The sequence below is a fragment of the Lucilia cuprina genome, chromosome 5, assembly GCF_022045245.1.
Source record: "Lucilia cuprina isolate Lc7/37 chromosome 5, ASM2204524v1, whole genome shotgun sequence".
Taxonomy (NCBI): Eukaryota; Metazoa; Arthropoda; class Insecta; order Diptera; family Calliphoridae; genus Lucilia; species Lucilia cuprina.
Window position 1 is genome coordinate 31,628,231 of NC_060953.1, and position 24,644 is coordinate 31,652,874.

The 24,644-nt window shown below is 28.0% G+C and overlaps 1 protein-coding gene across 6 annotated transcripts in view; it reads left to right on the plus strand.

Moving 5' to 3' along the window:
* LOC111690792 (FMRFamide receptor) overlaps window positions 1–21,922 on the plus strand; it is a 48,513-nt gene extending 26,591 nt beyond the window's left edge. For 5 of the 6 annotated variants that reach the window (XM_046951919.1, XM_046951921.1, XM_046951918.1 and 2 more), the window contains one exon: window positions 16,021–21,922. In XM_046951919.1, coding sequence (XP_046807875.1) covers window positions 18,636–20,297 — 1,662 coding nt within the window. In that variant the 5' untranslated portion in view covers window positions 16,021–18,635 and the 3' untranslated portion in view covers window positions 20,298–21,922. Of the gene's footprint in view, window positions 1–7,204; window positions 7,326–16,020 lie in introns of those variants that run through there. The other variant, XM_046951922.1, reaches the window with a different exon arrangement.
* Window positions 21,923–24,644: the final 2,722 nt, after the last annotated feature.

Sequence of the window (24,644 nt, forward strand, 5' to 3'; positions counted from 1 at the left end):
CGCTCTCGCTTACAAAGGGGACACTAAAGTGACGACTGTCTTCATTCTCGTTTACAAAGAGTTTATTTGCGACGAAAGATAAAAAAATACGAATTGGAGTCAGCCAGGTTGTAAGATATTAATGGAACTAAAATTTAAAAATTTCAAGTGTCTACTCTCTATAATACTATGGGACAAAAATGTGACGACTGTCTCCGCTCCCGCTTACAAAGAAGACACTAAAGTGACGACTGTCTTCATTCTCGATTATAAAGGGTACATTCGTGACGAATGACCCTAAACATACGAATTACGATCATCCATGTGGTTAACTATTAGTGGAAATTACTGTCTTTTTCGTATGCATTGACTCTTTGTCGATCTGCTGGGTCTGTCTCCAAACTTCATAGCTTTTTCGCGAAAATTCGTGGCTTATAGCACTTAAAAATATTTTTTTGTCACTTAACGTTATATTTTATTACTTTTTTTTCCATACTTTAAATATATTTATTTAATAGCCCGAAAAGATTTAGTTTTTTACAAACGAAAAAAAATATTTTTTTATTTTTTTGACATTCAATTTTTGTTGTTGAAATTAAAACAGAAATAAAACAATGTTGTAAATTTTCGTATAGTACAAAAAAATATGTCAACTTAATTATTTATTATTTCAATATTGCAGATTAATAAGCAAATATACATTCATATATAATGTTTATGGATAAATTATGCTGCAAAATATTTAAAAAAAATCTTTTAAAATATAAATTCAAATGTAATAATTTTTGTTTTCAATATTTTTAAATCCGATTTTTTGCAACTATGTTGGCTTGAGAATTTTACTAATACATTCTTAAAGATAGGTACCGACTGACAGTAGACTTAGGTACTTTTTGAAAACGTTTCACTTCTTAGTGTTCAATAATTATAAATTTTCTATTTATTTGCATTTTTTTGTAATTTTATTTTTTATTTGTATCCAACCAATGATTTTGATAAATACTCTATTAAAATTACAGATGACAGTCATTCGATCGTAATTCATAAGGTAATTCTGTTACGTACTGCATGCATGTGTAATTCGCAGCAAAAATTTTGTATCTCGAATCATGTAATTCAGTACGTAATTAGGTGTTGAATGATTCATGAGGGCGGGAATAACGAATAATTTCATCATGTGAATGGGGTGACTCTGATTATTTTTAAATTGTACTCATTAAAATTAATTAAGAAATGTTTAAATTTGATGTATTCACCCAGTTTTACACAAGATGATCATGACCTTTTCGACAGATTCGAGGATTACAGGAACGGACACAGTATTTTTTATAAAAATTACAAAAAAAAAAAATAAATAAAAAATAAAGATTTGCTGCAATATCATAAAAAAAGTCCTCTTCCAAAAATAAATTTTGAATGATAGGGTTAATATGAACCGATTTTCAATTCCATTTCTCGCATAGCTATAGCTATGCTAGAAGCAAGCAATATATGTACATACTCTTGTGGATCTACGACCGATGTTTCGCTGTGTTATTAATTGAATTACAAAAACTATATTCTGTTCATCTTTTTTGATGGAGGGTATGCAGTTTCCTCTTTATTGCTTCAAATAGTGTTTTATTGTAGGGAATATAATACTCGACTATACGATTCTACTTTTGGGCTAGAATTTTTATACAATTTTTGCCTATATAAATTATTTAATTTCCAATATATTAATTTTAATATTTGACAGATATCTTTGGGTAAAAAAATAAAACTAATAAGCCATAAGTATTTTAACACCATTATATTTGATACAATACTACATTTAAGATCACAATGAAAATTATTTTTTGAATTTTGTTAATGGATACAAAGAGGTGAATTACTTCTTTAATACTTACGAAAATTAAACTAAAATAAATTATTTGTAATCATAAACAATAGTAGCGCCCAAAAAATCTCAATTTCCCTTGCATGGATCATATTTTGGTCATTTATCTTGAAAAATAACTGCTGTAATTTTTAGTCCAATCGGATAAGATTAATGTAGTAAAATTTCTTTTCATTTCTTCAAAATTAAATTTTTACAAATAAGTTTTTATATTTACGAACAAATAATAAAGTTACTGGCATTTTACCTTCTAATATATTTAGTAAAAATTACTGTTTATTCTCTAGATGATAAGATATTTTTAATAAAAAATATTAATTTTTAAATTGGACACTAAAAAAGTCCAATTCTTATGTATTTCTTAAATTTGTAAATTTTTTATTATTGCCGAAATGAATAAATGAAGTACGGCTATCGAAAGATAATCAATATTTTATGGGCCCTCTAATGTACACATGTAAAAAATATAAAATATCTCTGAGTTCATTGTACTTCGTCTACGGTATACTGTCAAGTGTTAATTAATTAGTGATGAATACTTTACTTGTTAAAAAAATATTGGAATTGAAAATATAATTGCTAATAATTGAATATTATTTGTTTTTTAATTACAGATGTATAAGTAGATAAATAAGTATTTGATTCATTTCAAATAATTCAATATTTGAATAATATTATTCAAACTGTAAATCAATGTGTTTTATATGGAAATGGAAAATTGTAAAAAAAGGGAAGACTACTATTGTTACTACTAAATATCATCCATATTATTTCATTCATTTACAAAAATATTTAGTCCTAAATGTAAACAGAACAGCAGATACAGCACTTTTTAGTTATCCAATTTGTTTAATGTTGGTTGGTTTTTATTTACTGAGGCTTCCTTAAGTTTGTTGAAACTCTAAATTATTTTTTTCATATTCATTTTCTTCGTTTAAACACTTACATAAAGTAGAAAGAAAAAAATAATTTTATGAAAACTTATTTACTCATCCCAAGGCGTTCTATATACATACATACATTAACATTCACATGAATATTTGTTTCTTAATAAAGTGGAATTTATTCTCTTTAACTGAAGTAAATAAAATAAAATCTAAAATTTAAACGTATTTCTCTTTCATTATGGAAAATATATAATTTAATATTCATAATACATTAGGGTGTAATGCAAATAATTAGGCTGATAGAATAAGGTTAACAGGTACTACAAGGTTTCTAAAGTTTGGAAGTGCACTACAATATAGTTTTTGCTAAAATTTTGCAATTTAATAGTTAATTTATAAGAAAAATTTAAAAAACACAATTTTGTTACTTAAAAGATATCTATAATTAATAGAATATGAATTTCTTAAAAGATATCGCAAAAAAATGGATTTTTTAAGGCCGTTTCAAATTTTCTATTTTATTATACCCTACATCGTTGGGTTTGTGCTGATGTTTGTAACGCACAATAATGTTGGTTCTATACGAACCTTAAAGTGTACCAATCGGCTCAGAATCATTTTCTGAGTAGATTTAGCTGCGTTCGTCCGTCCATGTCAACCTTGTAATCAAACTCAAGGAAGCAATTTTAAAAAAATTCAATGAAATTTGGTACATGATATTCTATTGTCCCATGAACGAAGCCTATAGGGCTTGTAAGCCTTGTAATCAAACTACAGGTCGCAATTTTGGAGATAATTCAATGAAATTTAGCACATGATCTTCTATGGTACCATAGACGAAATCGGTTCATTATTTCAACTAGCCCTCATACAATAAATTGTATTAAATGCACAAATTTGTATATTAGGGAAACGCTTAAAGTTAAAATCCTCAAAATTTGCTCAAAAAATATATCATAAATGCAAATATTTGGGTAATAAATTCCCTGATAAGATGTACATTCAACATGAACAAAAAAAAAGTTCGTTCGAAATTGTATACGGGTAACATTGGAATCCACATAAACCAATTGAAGGAATAATTGGAGGAATAGAAATAGGGAGTTTGGCATGTCCCATATGAAAAGCACACTGGGTATAGCTAGTGTATAATATAAAAATTCCATTTACACAATTTTAAATTATAACATAATACCCTCCCCACTATAGTGGTGTAGGGTATAAGAAATATTTTCCTCAAACATATTTTTCAACTGCCTAGAAAACAATCTTCCAACAAAATCACGACTTAAAGTTGTATCAAACAATACGTGCTTAAAGCTAATTTTTCTTGTTTATTTTTCTAAAAGGGTTTTTTTTGAATGTTTGTAGATATTCTTATATTTTTAATGAAAAATATTTAATATTTAATTTACATTTTACTTATTAAAATCAATTTAACAACCAAATTGCTTGTTGAGTTTGATTTAATTAAGCACAAACTGTAATAAGATTACAACTACTTAACAACTTAATTCAAATTTAACACAAATACAAAGAAAGACTTTTGTAGATTTTCTTAATAAGAAGTTAATATTTTTCTTTAAGTATTCATTTAGAGCTTATTCATAATCATTTATCAATTTTCGTACAAAATGTTTTCTACTAATACACCTTCGATAAATACTTATTTTATCATAATTTATGTTTATTTTAATTCCTGTTTAATTTCCGAAATGTGTAAAATGTTAAAATTTTTTCCAATATGTTGCATACATTTTTGCAGCTGATGTTATAAAAAACATCTGTACACGAAAACGAATGATTATTTACGTATTTATATATTAATAACATAGCAAAAAAATGTCTTTAATTTTCCTTCCCTGTAGAACTTTGCCAAAGGGAATAATTTGTATTTAAATATTGTTTTAATGAACTGAAATCATTTGGGTAAAGACTTATTTTAATCTGAATTTAATATGTTCTTTTTATTTTTAATATCACATCCAAACGCATAAGAAGAAAATATTTAAAAGCAGAGAAAAAAATCACAACAGTTATTTCGAATTAAATTTTAAATATTTAAATTAAACCGAACAACAACAACAAAAATTTGTAAAATATTTTTGTAAACAAGAAACATCTATAGAACTTACATACTTGTATGTTATTAAATGAAATTCCATTCCTTAACTTTTTTGAAGTTATTTGGAAAAAAAAAATAATTGAACAAAAAGTCTTTCCATTACATGCAACACTATACAAAAGATGCACACAGAGAAAAAATGGTACGTAATAGTATCCACAACTATACTAATACAAGGAATATTATTGTTCAATTCACAATCAAGTTGTATATTGTATCTACTAAAGTGTAGTAACAGCGATTGTGAACAGATTTTTGTAGAAAGTCATAAGTTTATGTTCACAATAAAAAAAATCAATCAAACAAACAATGTCAAAAGTAAAAAAAAAACAAATAATATTAAACTAATTAAACGACAAAATAAACCAAATTAATTTCTTTTTATTTAAAATTCTATTATTTTCATTATTCCACATTTTAAACTAATAAACCGTCTTTAATAAAATTTTATTTTTGTTTTGGTAAACAGCTGTTTGTTTGTAATTTCTGTGTTATCACTTCATCGTTTTTATGCCAAAATCGATTGAATTTTTTATTTATATAATCTGAAATAAACAATTGACAACACTGAATTTTCTTACGACATTCGAAAAGAGTTGAGTTGTATAGAACTTTTGCATAGAAAATACCAACAACATTGTTATGACTATTCTAGCAGCTGCTGACATACAAAACATACAACGCTACAACATCGATTGTGAATTGAACATATATATTGTTGTTATGGTGCTTCTACCAATATTTTAGTTACTGTAAACATGCTTATGTTCATACTATTAAAAATTTAGTAATGAAAATAAACCAAAAATAATTATTTTACAACAGTTAAATAGTTATAATAAAAATTACATTTTATATTTTTAAAAATTCCATTCCATAAATAAATTAATAAACAAAATAATATAATTTGTGGTTTAATCATATTACTGTTTAAAATTATTATAATATGGTTCAAGTTATGATATTATGATTATGAACTCCTAATGAATTTATTTAGAAGAATTTCGGTTCACAATATGAATAATATATTAGTAGAAGAATTACAGATCGTAATATAATAATATTGAAAAATATGATTAAAACCAACATATTAGGATTTTGATACTAATAATCAACATCATATATTTTAACTATAGCCAAAAATATCATAATATATTGACCTTAGATTATTGTTACCACAATCATATGTTTTCTCTGCGTGTGTTTTTGCATGAAATGTTAAGGTTGAATCGATAAATATATTGACAATAACGTTGCAAGTTCTTCAATAAGTGCTGCCTAGTTAGTGCGTAAACGTACATAGTTTTTGTATAACTTCTACTGCCATTATTGGTGATAGAGGGTATATATAAGTTTGTCATTATGTGTGTAACACCGAGAAATATTCATCGGAGATTCAACAAAGTATATATATTCCGTATCCTTATGAAATTCTGAGTCGATTTAGCAATGTCTGACTGTCCATCTTTCCGTCTGTTTATAAGACATGTTCATGTTAGAATTAAGTTTAAATCGGTTTACAATGTAAAAAGTTATGAGTAAAAAAATAAGTTTTTTTCCTATATCTACAGTAGTTTTTCAAAAATTACCTAATTCTGTTGCACTTTTTTGTCCAGAGATCAAATATGTTCAAACTCAAAGCAATTGATCCAAAATTTCCCATAACCAATACAATGGTACACATTCTCGGAAATGGATTTATCGTTAATAACTTCGGTATCACCACGAAATTTAGCACATATGTATATATAAATGAGCAGAAATTTTATTATCAACGCAGATCTGTATCGGTCAATAATTGGCCATATAATCAGTATAATAATTAGTAGCTCCCATATAAGGTTTACTTTCTTAAGTCACTTTGTTTATTTTAGAGATTAGAGGGAGATGGGTAGATGGGTTCTTACGCGGGAATTAGAGGAAGGGTAAATAAGAAAGGCTTGGAGCCAACTTCATCTACCCATCTCCCTCTAACCCCTAAAATAAACACACTATATATGTTATATTTCATTAATATAACTATAAGTTTAAAATCCGACATAGTGCGTTTTGTGTATCGATAAATCATTTTGCAAAATTTTTTCGTATTGATTATATCTCAATAAAAGGTTCACAAATAAGTTATTTGATAAAAAAATATCATATTCCTCATAACTGAAGCAAAATTTAAATTTTCACAATTTATTAAAAAGAGGCGACAAAACTAATTTTATAAATAAAGCAAATAAAGGCTATGAAGTTTCAAACACTTAATATAATACCAAAATAAAACCAGAAAAAACATACTTTGGATTAGAAATAGTTTGACGTGTTTATTTTATACAAATTTCAGTAATGATTATCAAGTCAATAAGAAATATTTTAAATTATGTATTACTTTATATGAAAACAAAAAAAAAATAATAAAAATAAAAATTTAATCAATCTAAACGTAATCCAAAGGCAAGTAATAATGGTAAGTGTAAAAGAACAAAGGTCAACAAAAAAAATTTTAAAAGGTGAAATTATTATTTTCCAAATGATACGAAACCGATTTTAACCATTTTCAATAGACTTCGTCTTAACTTAATAATTATCAAAATTTCTTTACCTAATTTCATGAGAATTTATAAATAATACCATAGATAAACAATTTTAAAAGGACATCAATATATTTGAAAGAATTTAATAATTTTATTTTGATTTATGAATTTCGTAACAGCAAGTTGTCGGTAACGTCTTAATTTTCTGTTGAAATATATTAAATTTATAGAAAAATTTTAAATAAAATAATGTATTTAATTTGTAGCTTGAAAACAAAAATCAAACCGTCTGGATGATCAAAATGGAAAAACGTGTGCGTTGCCCAGGGTTTTAATTATACTTAAGTATTCTTCCCTTCCCTTTCTCTGACATGTTTCAAAAAATTATAAAGGTCTCCTTATAAGGAAATTCATTATAATTTTTTTGTGAACAATATTTAAGGTACCAACACAGTTCGAAAAATCTTTCTCCATTGTATTTCCCAAATTGTATTTTGTTTAAAAAATTTGTACTATTTTTAGAAAGTACAAAATTCCCTTTTTAAAAGCAGCAAAATAACATATAAATATACTTTTTTTTGTTCGTTAAATTTAAATCACACAAAAATATGTTATTTGTTAGTCCTTTGCTCCATGAATATAAAATAATTTAAAATTTGATGTCTATAGGACATTTTATACAGCAAGCACAGAATTCCCTTTTCTTATCCGTTTTTGCTCCCTTACACTGCTTTAGAACAGACAAAAATTAGTCTAAAAGCACAAAAGTACTAATAATGCCCGTTTTCCCCCTTTTGCCCTATTTTGTCCTCTTATGGTCTAACTTTCGCAACAGTACTATGCTAATTCATGAGCCACTAAGAAGGTTAATGGAATATATTAAGGTTTAAGTAAAGAAAATAATTGATAGTTATGCTTAAAAGTACTAATTTTGACCGCGTTTTAACAATTTTACCCCCTTTTGCCATAATTTGAAAAACGATATGGCCTATAACACCATCCAAGTATAAATCTATTTATGTTCTAAAGTTCAATAAAATCGGTCTAGCCGTTTAGGCGTCATTTACGAACCAACAAAAACAGACTTACAAAGTGATTTATAATATATATTAGGATAAAAACCGTGATACAACGTTGTCAGTAAAATATTTAGAAAATGTCTAACTTTCGTCTGAACTTACAACTTTTTTTTTGCAACATTGTCAGAAAAAGCATTACCTAAAACATTGCAAGACAAAATATGTTAGTTGACAGTATTATTAGACATTTTCTGCACATTTTACTGACAACTTTGTACGATCTAACAACCGTGTATACATAGCATTAAGATGATATTTGTATTATCATGTATGGATATTAATATGGATATCTGTGAACCGATAACTGTAGAATTTAACCAAGTGATTCATTTTAAACACATTTTTTCATATTTTAATAAATTTAACAAGATTAAAAGTGATTTCTGACGCTATACTGACATTTTTAAGGCGTAAAGTAGGAAGGTATAAAAAAGCTTTCCCATTAAATTTTGTATTTGTCGTTCACGTCGTTTTTTCCAAAAGAGCTCGAATTAGTTTGTGTGTAATGAATATATAGTTTGAACACGAGTTGCAATCTATTCAACACTTTTTAAATAAAAAGTGTTTTACATGTTTTATGCAAATATTATCAAATAAATATATAAAACGTGTTCCCCAATGAGAAAAACAAATAAAAACTAATTCTAAATACAATTGAAAGCACGTAGAAGAGTAAATGTTATGCTATATTCGGTACTAACAGCGCCCTTTGAAATTCTGATGGAGTTCTACAATTAAAACAAACTTAAATCTATTACGAATCCTCTGATTTATGAACTTATATTTGGTTTAAGTGTTTTAGTATTGTACATTGATATAAAGTAATAAAGTATGTAAAATAATACAAAAACTTAAATTGAAAAGTAAGGGGTTAAAATGCTTAAATATACTTACACAATAGACTAACGATATAACAAACTTAGCATACCTTAATATTGTGTAGAAAAGTTCTAGGAAATAATAAATTTCCATAAAATAAGTTGGCAACCCTATTCAAATGTACCGTAAGTAAGTGATGATGATGCAAATGCTGATACCGTTAAACGGATGCTACAATTAGTATGTATCGTCTTCCTCTTCTTCCTTTCACCCTCCTTTTATTATGCAAATGTGTCTGGTGAACACGTTAGAAAAACTTGTTTTGTTTTTTTCTTTCTGCTGCAAATGGAACAATTTAAATGCAAAATGTTTGTAAGACAAGATACAAATTACTTTTTACTATGCTGTATACTATAATAGTATATTCTCTAGCTATCTCAGCAGCTTACACACGTTTATTATTTTTTTTATTCATTGGGTGATATTACCCTTATATACGTTTATGAACAAATCTACATACAAATATGTATCTAATAACTTTGTGAAGAACTTAACAGAATTCCCCTATATGGCATACATACATATATTTTAAAATATATTTTGTTAGAGGGAAGATTGTATAATATACGTATGCGTATTTATGTATGTCAGCATATATATATAAACTAATTTTATTTATTTACATGAGAAAAACTACTTGAATTTATGATAACTTAAGATAGTGAATAGAATTAACATCTCATTCTAGTTTTGTCTTGTTGACATTTGACAAAAAAAAAATAAATAAATAAAATTTGCAGAGGATGTAAATAGTTTTAAAAATGGCCACAGAATTCTAAATTGAGTTTCAGAACATTTAATTTAAAACGCAGAAAATAACGTTTGTCCGGAACTAGTTATAAATGCATATAAAAAGTATATAAAAATTAATTTGTCCAAATTTGGGGACTGTGACATTATTACCATTTTGGAAGGAGTCTTTTCCCAACGATAACATTCTAAATTAATGGAAACATTTTATTTAAATAGGAATATAATACAGACGAGGCAAAATTTTCACCCGATATTTTTTAAATAGCATTTTACTTCTTTTGCAAGTTATAGCAGAGCGATGTCATGATGAAATATTACACTTTAGAAGATCGTAACACATATGTAAATGGTACTTTTTGGGCAGATCATAGCGGCCTTTATCCTCCTTGTCAAAATAGTCCTTTACTCGTACGTTGAATCAATGGAACATATTTAAAATCAGCAGTCGATGGACTTTAGCTGTACTGTTTAAATTTTAAGAAGTATAGCATAAAATTCCATATATTGAAACAAAAATAAACTTTATTGTGTACACAACTTAAAATAATATGTTTTGAATTGACCATAATAACAGTAATTTATATTTATGTTTCAGTTTAATTTGCAAGAATTCCACATAAATTTAAATCATGTTTGTAATATTAATTGTTCATGTTAGTGGCAATTTGTAGTTTACTTTGTTAACCATTTTGCAAAATAAATAAGGAAATCAAATTGGTTTCCTTTTGCAAAGAATTTACTTGTAACGAAATAAGTAGATTTGAAAATAAAGAACCACATTTTTCATTTGTATAGACTTAAGCATATTATTAACAAACATACTTGAATAAATCCATAGACGACGTAATAGGTTCATGGAGGCAAATATGGATATGAAGGATACGATGAACATGAATTAATTCAATTCATTTTAATTCGTTTCAATTCATTTCAATTCAATTATATTAATTTACATACATAAATTACAATATTTGTCTTTTTTTCTTCATCTTTCTGCGTTTAATCAACTGTGACGAATTGATTAAAAATGGCGATGAGGATAAGGAAGACAGGATGAGAATAAAAGCGACGACAACGTTGATTACATTAAAGATTACTTATAATGATAATTGTTTCCATGTTTGTAAGTTTTTTCTTTAATAATTAATAAAAATGATGATTTCAATGGTGATGTTTGTGGTGGAGGTGGTGTACTGTGGTGTTAATAATTGGCAAAATAAATAATAAATGTATAAAATAAAATTATTTTGGCATAAAGTTACCAAAAAAAAAAAAAAATGAAACAAAAACTTGCGCTAATTTATTAAATGTTTTAATTTAATTAATGTCTGATGATTACTCATTTTGCCTAATTTGGAATGCTGTTTTTGAAATTTTAACATTTATGTATATTGTGCGACTTTTTATTAATAAAATAATTATTACTATTTGTTCTTGGGGTCTTAAATTAAATTAATTATACCTACGTATTGTTGGCGTACTTGAAAAAACAAAATACTGACTCCTTTCAAATCATAATTTAAAAATGAAGAAAATTGCTGGCCTAATAACAATTTACATAAATGAAAATAAAAATGGGGACGATTTTCTATTGTTTCATTGAAAGTTTTTTTCTTTCTTGTAAATTCCTGCTGCGTAATTACTAGCCTAAATTTTTCTTTTTATTTTTTCCCTTTTTTCTTTTTATAGGCTTTTTAAGGTTTCAGTGAGTATAGTATAAAATGTGCCAGTAGGACAAATGACTTTAATATTTCATATACATTATGACTCTGAAACTATGTTTGTGCTTTTACTGAGTTGATGCCAAAGTTTTGTACTTAAATAAAGAAAATAGAAAAAACAAGAAGATAGTTTCTACTAAGGCAGACATCTACAAAATATACAATCCCGTAAAAAACTTACATTCTGTATACATATATACATTAAATAACATATACACTTTCACATATAAATAATTACCCTGTAGTTCTGATTGAGAGTTCTGGGAAGAATATTTCAAATTAATGTTAAAGTATTTTTCCCCTTTAAAGAAATAATAAGATGGATAAGGTATGACTGACATAACTCTGCACTAAATTAATTCAATTTTTTCAAATGATCCAAAAAGTTGCCCAAATAGTTAAAGGAAATACATGTGTAAAAATGTTGACTGCTTGTGAAACTGCTGGGACGTAATTGCACATACACATACAAACATAAATAGACCAGTCCAGTCCATTTATACTAGTACTAACAATAAATGTTTAAGCATGAACTGATTTGTTACTTTTATTTCAGTTTATACTACTACTGCCTTCTTTTCAAACAGCCTCTGGCTGTCAGCCAGTCTGTTTGTCAATTCTTTTGTTATCCACACAGCCAGGCTGTCAGTTAGTTACATCATTCAGTCAGTTAGTCTACTTTAGTTTTTGGCAAACTGTTCATTGTGTGCATTTCGTCTGGTTATGAAATTTTTTCCCTTTACTGTTATTGTCTTGGTCGTTTCACTTTTTGTTTATTTTAAATTGTTAAATGAAGAGAAAAGTATGAGTATGTATAAAATGTGTTCATTTAGCTGACAAAGGTGTTACGATTGTGAATGTGCGAACGTGCTTTAAGGGCAATTTTACAATTTTTGTATTAAACAAAAAAGTTTAAATTTTACCAAAAATATACATTTCAAATTTGTATGGAGTTTATTAAAAAAAGAGCTGTAAGAAAAATTTGTATAGGTTTGTCATTTACCATATCTTCAAAATCATATTTTTATAAAACATACTTTACCATTTATAATATAACATTTAACAGAATATTAACCTTCTAGGACTGGCGTGGTAATCTTACAAACATCAAAAAATCAGAAAATTTTAATTTTTAATCTTAATCTTGTCAAGGTAAACAGCAAAGTTAAAAAGGTTTGAATCAGAGTTATTTTTAAATCTGTCACTTCGAAAATTACATGAGTCCATCAATATAGGATTTGTTTGGTGTAAAAATTTTATCTTTAAAACTAAAACAAACAAATTTAAATAGATATAAACAAAACATTTTTTGTGATATTGTAATTAGCAAAAAATTCGAATTAAAATATTGATCCTAAACGTAAACAAGTAAGAAAGTATTGTCGGGCGAGGCCGAACATATGATACCCTACACCAGTTATGAATATTAAATGTGATTTATTTTTCATAATAAAGAATTTATCTTCAATATTACCTTGTTTCGATACGTTTAAGCAATTTATGAAAAAAAACATGAAACATTTTCTGAAAGAGGCTTTATATGGGGGCTAGGGGCAAATATGGACCAATCCCTATAAAATTTTGCGAATATATTTATATTTATATAATATTTTATTGTGCTGAACTAAATCACGATATTTGTGTTTATAACTTAATTATAGATATTCAAGTAATTTTCTGAAGGGGACATTGTATGGGAGTTAGGGTCAAATGGGTCCCGATCTTCTATAAAACTTAGCTGTGCCGCATTTTATCGATATACCTGTATATTTAACATAATTATGAGCACAGAAGCCCATTACGGGGGTTCTGTTCTATGGGGGCTAGGTGAAATAATGAACCGATTTTAACCATTTTCAATAGACTTCATCCTTGGTCCAAATAAAACGTGCATGCCAAATTTCATCCAATTTTCTTGAAAATTGCGCACAAGGTTTACACGGACAGCCAAAGTAAGATGTTTATCTTTTGTGTATGTGTTTACATAAAAATACATCTCTGATCTAATGCGACTTGTTAGTTTATTGAATCATTTCAAAAAATTAAGTGAGCCAAATGATTGTCAAATTTTGAATCCATATTTTCTCCTAATGTGTGATGGCTTTATTTGATATTGCGTTTAGATGATCCCATCTGCACTCTTCTACACAAAATTTTGGCAGATCATATAACTTGTGCGCTCGTGTAAAGGGGACTTTAGACGGTCCCCTTTACACGGGTTCGATTTCCACCTGTGACACTGGTTAAGGAGCGCACAACAGGCCCGATAGAGGCCTAGGTGTATTTCTTCGGTTTTGATGTGTATACATCCTCCTTTTAAACTAACTAACTAACTAACTAACTAACTAACTAACTAACTAACTAACTAACTAACTAACTAAACTAACTAACTAACTGACTAACATTTAAAGTAATTGCAGTTGAACTTTTTCCAATTACAGTTACTTGTGCTACTGTTTGTAACACCCAAAATATTGGTTTTACAAAAACCTTAAATTATACCATTTTGGGCCGAATCATTTTCTAAATCGGTTATTATAAGTTTTGTCAAAAATATGAAAAATAATTCCGCATTTAAGGTTAACCGTGATTACCTACCTCTATTATTCGTGATTATAAGTTACAATTTTTCTTTATTTTTTGTCAAACAGGCACAATAACAAAAAGGGGAATTCACTTTTTAATATACGATGGGTTTGAAAAATACATTTAAAAAATCTTGAAAAAACTACCTAAAATTGGTTCTAAATTAACCAAGTCAAATCGAATATACAAAAGGCTTCCGGTTCCGACCATAAAATTGAGGTCACTCTGTATTTAAAAACAATAAACATTTTGAATGTATAGTGAATTCATACTTGTTATACCCTACACCACTTTAGTGGGGAGGGTATATTGGGTTTGTGCTGATGTTTGTAACGCACAATAATATTGGTCCTATAAATTACATGAGTCCATCATGTATACCTTAAAGTATACCAATCGGCTTCGAATCATTTTCTGAGTCGATTTAGCGATGTCCGTCCGTCTGTCCGTCCGTCCATCCATGTAAACCTTGTAATCAAACTACAGGTCGCAATTTTTAAGATAATTCAATGAAATTTGGTACATAATCTTATATTGTCCCAGGGACGAAGCCTATTGAAAATGGTTAAGATATGTTTATTATTTCACCTAGCCCCCATACAAGTGAACCCCCGAATAGGGCTTGTAAACCTTGTAATCAGACAGACAGATCGCAATTTTGAAGATAATTCAATGAAATATGGCACATGATATTTTATGCTATCGTAGACGAAGCGTGTTGAAAATGGTTAACATCGGTCCATTATTTCACCTAGCCCCCATACAATTGAACCCCTCGAATAGGGCTTTTAAAACTTGTAATCAAACTACAGGTCGCAATTTTGAAGATAATTCAATAAAATTTGGCACTCGATGTTCTATTGTACATCGGTCTATTATTTAACCTAGCCCCTATACAACTGAACCCGCCGAATAGGGCTTTTAAGTTCATAATTGTGTTTAATACACTCGTATCTGGACAAAAACCTGCCAAACCAAGTTTTATACTAGCCTTGATGACTTAGAAACGATAAAGTTTAATAATTGCTTAAATTTTATATTTAACCTTAAATATATATTTCTATTTGATGATATTTCGAAAAACTGATATTTCAAAAAATTTACTTACCCAATAAGCAGGTTATTATTATTGGGTAAATAACTATGTCAATCATGATCAAGAAATAACTAGTAATACAGTTTTTACATAAAAATATAAATCAACATTTCTTTACACTTCTATTATCAACAAGATAACAAATTTAAGTATATTTCTAATTTTACTCTGTGCACGTATGCGTATGATTAATATTTAAATAATACAACAAGTATACTTTAGTAATCTCATGCATTATTATTTATTCGTATAAAAAATAAATAAAGCATTAATTGTTCTTGTAACAAATATACCCGTTGCAATTATATTAAATAAAATTCCTTGTTAAATCATGCATACAAATATTTAGTTTTCTCTAGTCAATTGCTCATTACGAAATAATATCCTAATCCAAAAAGCAAATAAATCTTTTTCCTTTTCTACACTATAAAAAACGAAAATAAATAAAACACAAAAAAAAACTTTAAAAATAATTGAAATTTGTTTTCTTTTTTTCTTTCACATATTATTGCAGATAATTGAGCAGAGTGTGCAAGAAAGCGAATAACACAACGAAGAAGAAATATAAACAGCTTAACGACTTTTTATGGAGAAAGATAAAACAACAAGAAAAGAAATAAAAATCAAATAGCAGAAATCAACAAAGTCTTAATAACAATATTACTTCCTATATCTAAAATAAACCCACTTACAACACTATACATACACCGCACCCACCACATCCTTATTAAAGAAGTAACTATTACAGCAGAACGAGCTGATTGCGCCTGAATGAGTGGGTTTGTAGAATAAAAAATGTGTAACGATAGTAAATGTGAGGGAATAAAACAACAACTAAACCAGTAGCAGTGGGAAAACGAGAAAAATACAAACAAAAAAACCTAAACCTAAAGCAACAACAACAATAACAATAACTTGGAAAAATACCATCACATCAACTATTAAACAAGGATAACGGCAGCCATTGAAATAAACAAATAAACGAACACAAAAACACAACACATACAATCTAGTATTCATGCACATACGTTTGTGTAATTCTACATATACAGACAGATCGTGTGTGGAGGTGAACGAACATTAACAAGTGAAGCAAGGAGAACGAGAGGACAAAACTGCTTTTCACACAAGTTCAATGCAATTTTATGAACAGGTTTATGTGTGCACACAAATAAAGCTTCCCTATTATTTAGAGACAACTAACACATTCGCTCCACCCTCTTTCCCATTTGCGACAATAATAGCTCGTTTATTCTCCTATTAGAATGCGAGTGAATGCGTGTAAGGACAAGTACGTGTGAGTGCCTGGAATTTAAATGAATTGCATGTGTCTAAGTGAGAAATTGTGTTCAATGCGGCTTAAATCAAACATGCAAACTGCATACTACAACAACAATTCACATGTGCAACAATAAAATATTGCTAGTCGGTTTTACATCCAACTGCAACTAACAGTTTTTAGTATTCGGAACTTAATTGTCCTGTTAAAGATAAAATTAATCTACAACAACTATTATAGTAAAACAAATAAATAGATAAATACTATAACCAGAATACACAGACTCATGGCACCATTGTGTAATAATAATAAAAATAATTAATGAGTGTTTAAAACTGGATTTTTTTTTAATTTGCTAAAATTAAAAGTCCACCGAGGACTACAATTAAAATTCACTTAAATCGAAAAAAAAGTATGGGAGTAAGAGAAAAAACAATTGCAATACTTAACAATAAATGTCTAGAGGCCACAAAATAAATGTAAAACTATTTAGTTTCATCACCACCATCTCTACTCTGACTAAAATACTGTAAAAAACAATACAATTTTACACAAATAGAAAACTTGAAGGACAACAATGCATAAAGAAATGATACAATACGAGAAGAACTACTGCGAAAAAAGTAATAATAGAATTTAACTAGAAATATAAGAAAACAAACAAACACATACAGATAGAAAGAGAGTCATTGTCAATAGAAAATAATAAATTGCAAGTCGACATCATCAGTTTACTTGACAGCAACAATACACAATATTCCGAGTCAACATTACCCAGTAGTTATATAAAGGAGTAAACACGTGGATTGTTGTAATGTAGAGAGTAAATCAGTCATTACTTTAGCATCCTCAAGTAATCCAGAGAAGAAGCAGTTTCGCCGCATTGTGGGGTAGTTAGTGACAACAAACTTGTACAGCAAGTAAAATTATTAATATTATATTCTTAAATATTAAATAACTTAGTTTTCCTAGTAAACAGTTTGTCTTAAAGAAATATAACATTAAAAACTGTCGCATTTTCAAGCCATATAAAAGGAAACTAAATTAAATATATAAAAACATTCATATAAAATATTAAATTAGTTTTTCTGTTTCAAACGAAAGTTCTTAAGTTTCCAGGTTGTATCTGTTTAAGTATATCTCAATTCTCAAACAAAATATATAAAGAATAAATAAATATTTAATAAAAGAAAAATAAAATATACAAAACTAAAACTTGGGAATTGCTAAGAGACTGTTGTGATATAAAGTTAGTTTTAAAAGTATAAGAAAAAGAAAATTTGTTAGTTAAAATTAAACTTGGTTAATTTTTTAATAATATAATAATTTTGAAAGCTTTAAGCTAAGTAACTTTTTTTAAAGTAAGCTTTAAGCTTGCTTAATAAAAATTTAAAAACCAGTTTCAGAAATTATTGTATATAATTAATATTTTTTGTTAATATAAAATTTCTCTTAATTAAATTAGAAAATACAGATATCTTAAAAGAAAGATCATATGCAATTTTAATAAAGACATAGTAGTGTTTTTTTTTTTTTTTAATAAACAAGTTACTTTTTCAATAGCTTTTAATAGAAAATTTTGAAAATAAATTTAAGAAATTTAGAAATTAAAATAAGATTTATGCTCCTACATTAATTTATTCTAAATTTTAATACTTTCATCAAAACTAACTAAAAGTTAAAATTATTTATAGAAAATAATTCAATCAAATTGTTATCAACATTACTTTCATTGTTTCTTTAAAATTATGTTTTAATCATGTGGTTATCATTATCTTACATTTTTAATGTATACAATAACTTAAAATTAGTTATTTCTTGAGAAGGAGTTTTTAGAATTTTAACCACAAATGGTTGAACTAACTACTACGGATATCGTTTATCCGTTCTTAATGCGTAAATTACAAATGCTTCAAACATCTACAATATCACAACCTTTACTGCAACAACAACAAGTGTTACCACCGTCTGGTCTCGACAACGACAATATTGGCGAATTCGATTCGGCACCCATCTCCATACAAGACTTTATCGATAGTGTCCAAGTCACTCCTCAAGATCATTACACCACAAATGATTCCTTTACAATACCGGGATTAACGGGCAACGATAGCCAATTGTTTAATACTACGAATTTTGCTAATCAGACTTTAAATGGCACGTACCCAAGTATTTATGACCAACTCGCTTATATACCCTGCGAAGAGGTTTACGATCCAAACGATCATAATACGATAGTGGAGTTTTGGGTATGCGGCATTTGTCTGAATATAGTCGGTGTCCTTGGCATCATAGGTAATGTTATATCTATGATTATATTGTCCCGTCCTCAAATGCGTTCTAGCATCAATTATTTGCTCATTGGTTTAGCGTGCTGTGATACTGTTTTAATTATAACGTCAGTGCTGTTGTTTGGCATACCGTCCATTTATCCCTACACTGGGCACTTGTTCCTTTACTATAATTACATTTATCCATTTATATCGCCGGTGGTATTTCCGGTGGCCATGATATCGCAGACGGCCAGCATATACATGACCTTTACAGTAACGTTAGAACGTTATGTGGCCGTTTGCCATCCGCTGAAAGCCAGAGCTTTGTGTACATATGGACGTGCCAAAATCTATGTGATAGTCTCCATCCTATTTGCTCTCCTTTATAATATGTCCCGATTTTGGGAGGTGGTTACCATCGACACTAGTATTCCGAACAGTACGGTGGTTTTGCATTGTGTGCGACCATCGGTACTGAGACAAAATCAAACTTATATCACGGTGTATATATTGTGGTGTTATTTCATTGTCAACTATGTCATACCGTTTCTGACGCTAGCCATACTCAACTGCCAGATTTATCGGCAGGTGAAGAGGGCGAATCGAGAACGCCAACGATTGTCACGTTCTGAAAAACGGGAAATCGGTTTGGCGACCATGTTGTTGTGTGTAGTGGTAGTCTTTTTTGTTTTTAATTTCCTGGCCCTGGTGCTCAATGTGTCCGAGGCATTTTATAATTTTATTGATCATTCTCTGGCGAAAATATCCAATCTATTGGTGACCATCAACAGTAGTTGTAATTTCCTTATATACGTAATATTCGGTGAGAAGTTCAAGCGTATATTCCTGTTAATTTTTTTCAAGCGCCGCCTGAGCCGCGACCAACCCGATCTTATACACTACGAAAGCTCAATTTCCAACAATGGTGATGGCACTTTGAATCACCGGTCGTCGGGACGTTTCTCCCGACACGGTACCCAACGTAGTACTACCACCACCTATTTAGTAACAGGAGCGAGTAATAGCACTTTAAACAATGGTCGCCTAATGAAAAGTGCCAGTTCGCCGGGCGTTGTAAAAATCAAACGTGGTCGGGCGCCATCGCCCGGTCCAGTTGTTTATTATCCGGCGCGGGAAGTTCAACGCACCTCGCCCATAATGATGATGTCGAACAACAATACTCCTTTAGGTTGTGATTGGATTGATACGAAAAATGGTCAAATGACATCAGGGTTCTGAGAAACGGATGCCCTTTTCCAGCTCACCAATGAGCACTTCAAATATCATGTATATTTCAACATAATACTATAAACATTTTATTTAAAGCAAACAAAAAACAAATTTTCTTTAAGTTTAACTTGTAGATTTTAGAATTGTATCTTTATTAAACTGTTAATTATTTAAGAAACAACTGAATAGCTTTAATAAATATCATAGATATAGATTATTGATCCATTACAAAACCACCCAAAGATAAAAAAGTTAATCGAACTAATTATGTATGACTAAATATTATATTAGAATACCGCTAATTCTCGTAATTACTTAATAATAATGAAAGAACAAAAATACAACAAATTATGTAAATATTAAACTCTTTGTAAAATTTTAAAATAATTTACTCTTCGAACGAAAAAAAAACATATATTTAAGTTTTTATTTGTTTATTACATTTTGACCCAGACAATTATTGTTAATTGATTTTATTTCACACAATATTTATTCATTTATGGCATTCATCCAGCTTACAAAAGAAACAAAAAATAATTAATAAATTTACATTTTTGTTATGTGATGTTTTAATTTGTTTTCGTGGGCGTTATTTTATTTGAGCTCTTTATTTATTTGCTTTATATTATGATTCAATTTTAACTGAATCCATTAAAAATTATTGAAAATTTAATTAACGGCCGACAACATGATGTGAGCGATGGTAAAATAGTTTTTACGTAAAGGTAATTAATCATATTTGATAAACAAAAACAGTTTCTGACAGTTCTATGGATACATTTAAAAGTGGCCTATTATAACCTAAAAACTTAAAAATCTATAATTTTTATCGATATCGTAATGTCAATATCAAAATTTTTAACGTATAAAGTTATTTAAGTACGAGATCCATTAAGCTAATCTCAAAACCAAATCCCTGCAAACGTTATTGCAGTACATAATCCGTTTAGTAGTCCTATGTAATGCAGACATGGACCATGTGCATCTTTAAAAACAATATGGTCCATGGTCTGTATTATAATGTTATGGAAAATGTGTTCCCAGACTGTAGTTATGTTCCTGTATAACATGTTTTGTATTATATTTGAAATAGTAGTTTAAATCAGTCCTTTGAATAGGTAAAATAGCTTGAAACGTGATAAATTTGGCTTTAAAAAGTTTCATAATTTCGGTGCAGGATTTGTGAACAACCCTCCCTTGTACATAATGAATATGAATTGAAATTAAATTTAAAAATTTTAAAAATTTCAATACAAACCATACCAATTAACAAAATTTTTACCAGTTTTTCCTACAAAATGTTGTCTGGCCACTGTAGAACAAAATTTAGTTGCATTCAAAATAAATTAAATTACACGGATGAAAATCTTTTTATTTATCACAAATTTTGGTTTTATTTAAAATAATCTAAATGTACACAAATACTTTATTTTTTAATTTTATTTGTTTAAAAAATATCTTTAAAAACATACCAGAAAAAACTATTGAAACTACGAAATTGAATTGAACTATGTTTATTATACAAATATTTAATAATATTGTGCAAAACTGTATCTATTTAAATATTTTATGATTAAAAATTATAACAAATAAATGAAGAAAATATAAATTATTACTTAAAAATACAATTTCAAATGAAATTCATTAAACGTGTTTGAATTTATATTTCTTTTTTTATGGTATTTTATTCGGTAAGTATCGGGGTATTTAAACGATTAACCGTTGATCGGTTAATTAATAATATTTTTTCTATTAACTAAAAACAAAGCGAATAATTTTTTTCCAATTCAAGATTTTTATAACAATTCTTGGGAAACATTTGAGGAATTTATTCTGATTTAACTAGACACAAAACATAAAAATACTTAAGATTTCTGATCAACGGCTTGAAAAAACGATTTCGTCTTTACTTCTTCCATTTTGAGGAACATTGTTGTATTTCATTGGAACGTATGTATTATGAAACAATTTCTTAAAACTAAATTACAAATTAACACTTTTTTGTCTTCGTATTTATGCAAAGCTCTAAAAATTATAGTATCCTTTAATTATAATAGTTTTATATATTTAATGATCTTCTCCGGAAGATAGTTGGGCGACCAATCACTAAACTAAGACTCAATAATTTCTATAAATGTTTAAATCTGATTTATTTTAAAAACAATAACAAAATGTAGAGCAATCACAAATAGTCTCAAATATAGTAAAAAGCGGGGGTTTCATTTGGAAAATAAAAAATAATTAAACTTGATTTAAAATAACATATAATTGTAATTTGTTTTTGCAGAATTATACATTACAAGTAATACTAATTGACCTTGTTATGAATTATTTACAGTATTCATTACTTTCAAAGTCTGGATGCCTTGTTACCAGTTCTTTTTATTTTGAAGTAAATAAAATCAAAAATATTGTTAACAGTTAATTCCAGAATTACAAACTCTCTTGAATATATACCCGTTGTTAATGTGTTGTGAGGATAAAATAAATAAAACTCCTGTTCGAAATTTTTATGAAAATATTTAGTTTGAACAGAAGGCCACAGTTGAATTTGTTTATACGAAATACAACGCAGTTTTACATAAGAAAATCTTGTTAGCAAAATACATTTTTCATATAACCTCTCAATTTGAGTTTTTTAATACTAGCCAACAAAAATTAAGAGTCAGAAAAAGCATGATATGTAGGAAGAAAACTAATAAAACAAATTTTTAACTTTATATTTATATAACAATAAAAATGTGCAAACAATTTTTCAAAATTTAACTTTTATTTTTAAATGAATTTTATGGACGATAAACTTTTGAAATGGAATGAATTTAAAATATTTTATTTCAATTGAAAAACAAACTTTTGTTACTACCACATAAAACTTTTATAATCAACTAGCTATACCCAGTGTGCTTCGCTACCCTCATCGTAATGGAATAAAATAAATATCATTATTGTAAATGTATATATATCTGCAATATCAAAAATTCCCCTTTTAGAGAACTCTTTAAGTTTGATTTTATGATTCTAGTCTCAATATTACAGAAAATTAGAAAAAACAGTTGATGAACGAAAAAGTTCCAGACAGTGCCTTTTTCGTTCAATTGGGATACTGCGGTTTAATTTTATGTTTATATATTCAATATTTTAGAAGGCTCTAAAAGTACCAGTACCAGTGAAGTACGAAAAAGTACCAAAGGACCTATTTTATTTAATTTCATATTCCTAAGTTCAATATTATAGAAAATTCAAAAAGTACCAGAAAATATTCCAGTTTAAATTTTCATTTACTCAAGTCCCTGATTGCTTTTAAAGATTCTAATTAACTCCGGGCTCCACATGCTTAATTTCATGTTTCTAGGATCAATTTTATAAAAAACACAAAAAGTACCTTTTGAAGAACGCAAAAGTACCCTTTATAGGTTCTCACTTAATCCAGGCTCTAAACGCTTAATTTCATGTTTCTAGGTTCAATATTATAGAAAATTCAAAATGTACCTTTTAAAGAACGGAAAAGTACCGAAAAGTCCCCTTTTATAGGTCGTCACTTAATCCGGTCTCTATATGCTTAATTTCATGTTTCTAGGTTCAATATTATACAAAAATCCAAAAAGTACCTTTTGAAGAACGAAAAAGTACCAAAAGTTCCCTTTTATAGGTTCTCACTTAATCCATCCTCTACATACTTAATTTCATGTTTCTATGTTCAATATTATAGAAAATTAAAAAAGTACCTTTTGAAGAACAAAAAAGTACCAAAAAGTCCCCTTTTATAGATTCTCATTTACTCCGGGCCCTACATACTTAATTTCATGTTTCTAGGTTCAATATTATAGGAAATTCAAAAAGTACCTTTTGAAGAACGAAAAAGTACCAAAAAGTCCCCTTTTATAGATTCTCATTTACTCCGGGCTCTACATGCTTAATTTCATGTTTCTAGGTTAAATTTTATAGAAAACTCAAAAAGTACCTTTTGTAGAACGAAACAGTACCAAAAAGTCTCATTTTATAGATTCTCATTTACTCCGGGCTCTACATGTTTAATTTCATGTTTCTAGGTTCAATATTATACAAAAATCCAAAAAGTACCATTTGAAGAACGAAAAAGTACCAAAAGTCCCCTTTTATAGGTTCTCACTTAATCCATCCTCTACATACTTAATTTCATGTTTCTAGGTTCAATATTATAGGAAATTCAAAAAGTACCTTTTGAAGAACGAAAAAATACCAAAAGTCCCCTTTTATAGATTCTCATTTACTCTGGGCTCTACATACTTAATTTCATGTTTCTAGGTTCAATATTAGAGGAAATTCAAAAAGTACCTTTTGAAGAACGAAAAAATACCAGTCCCCTTTTATAGATTC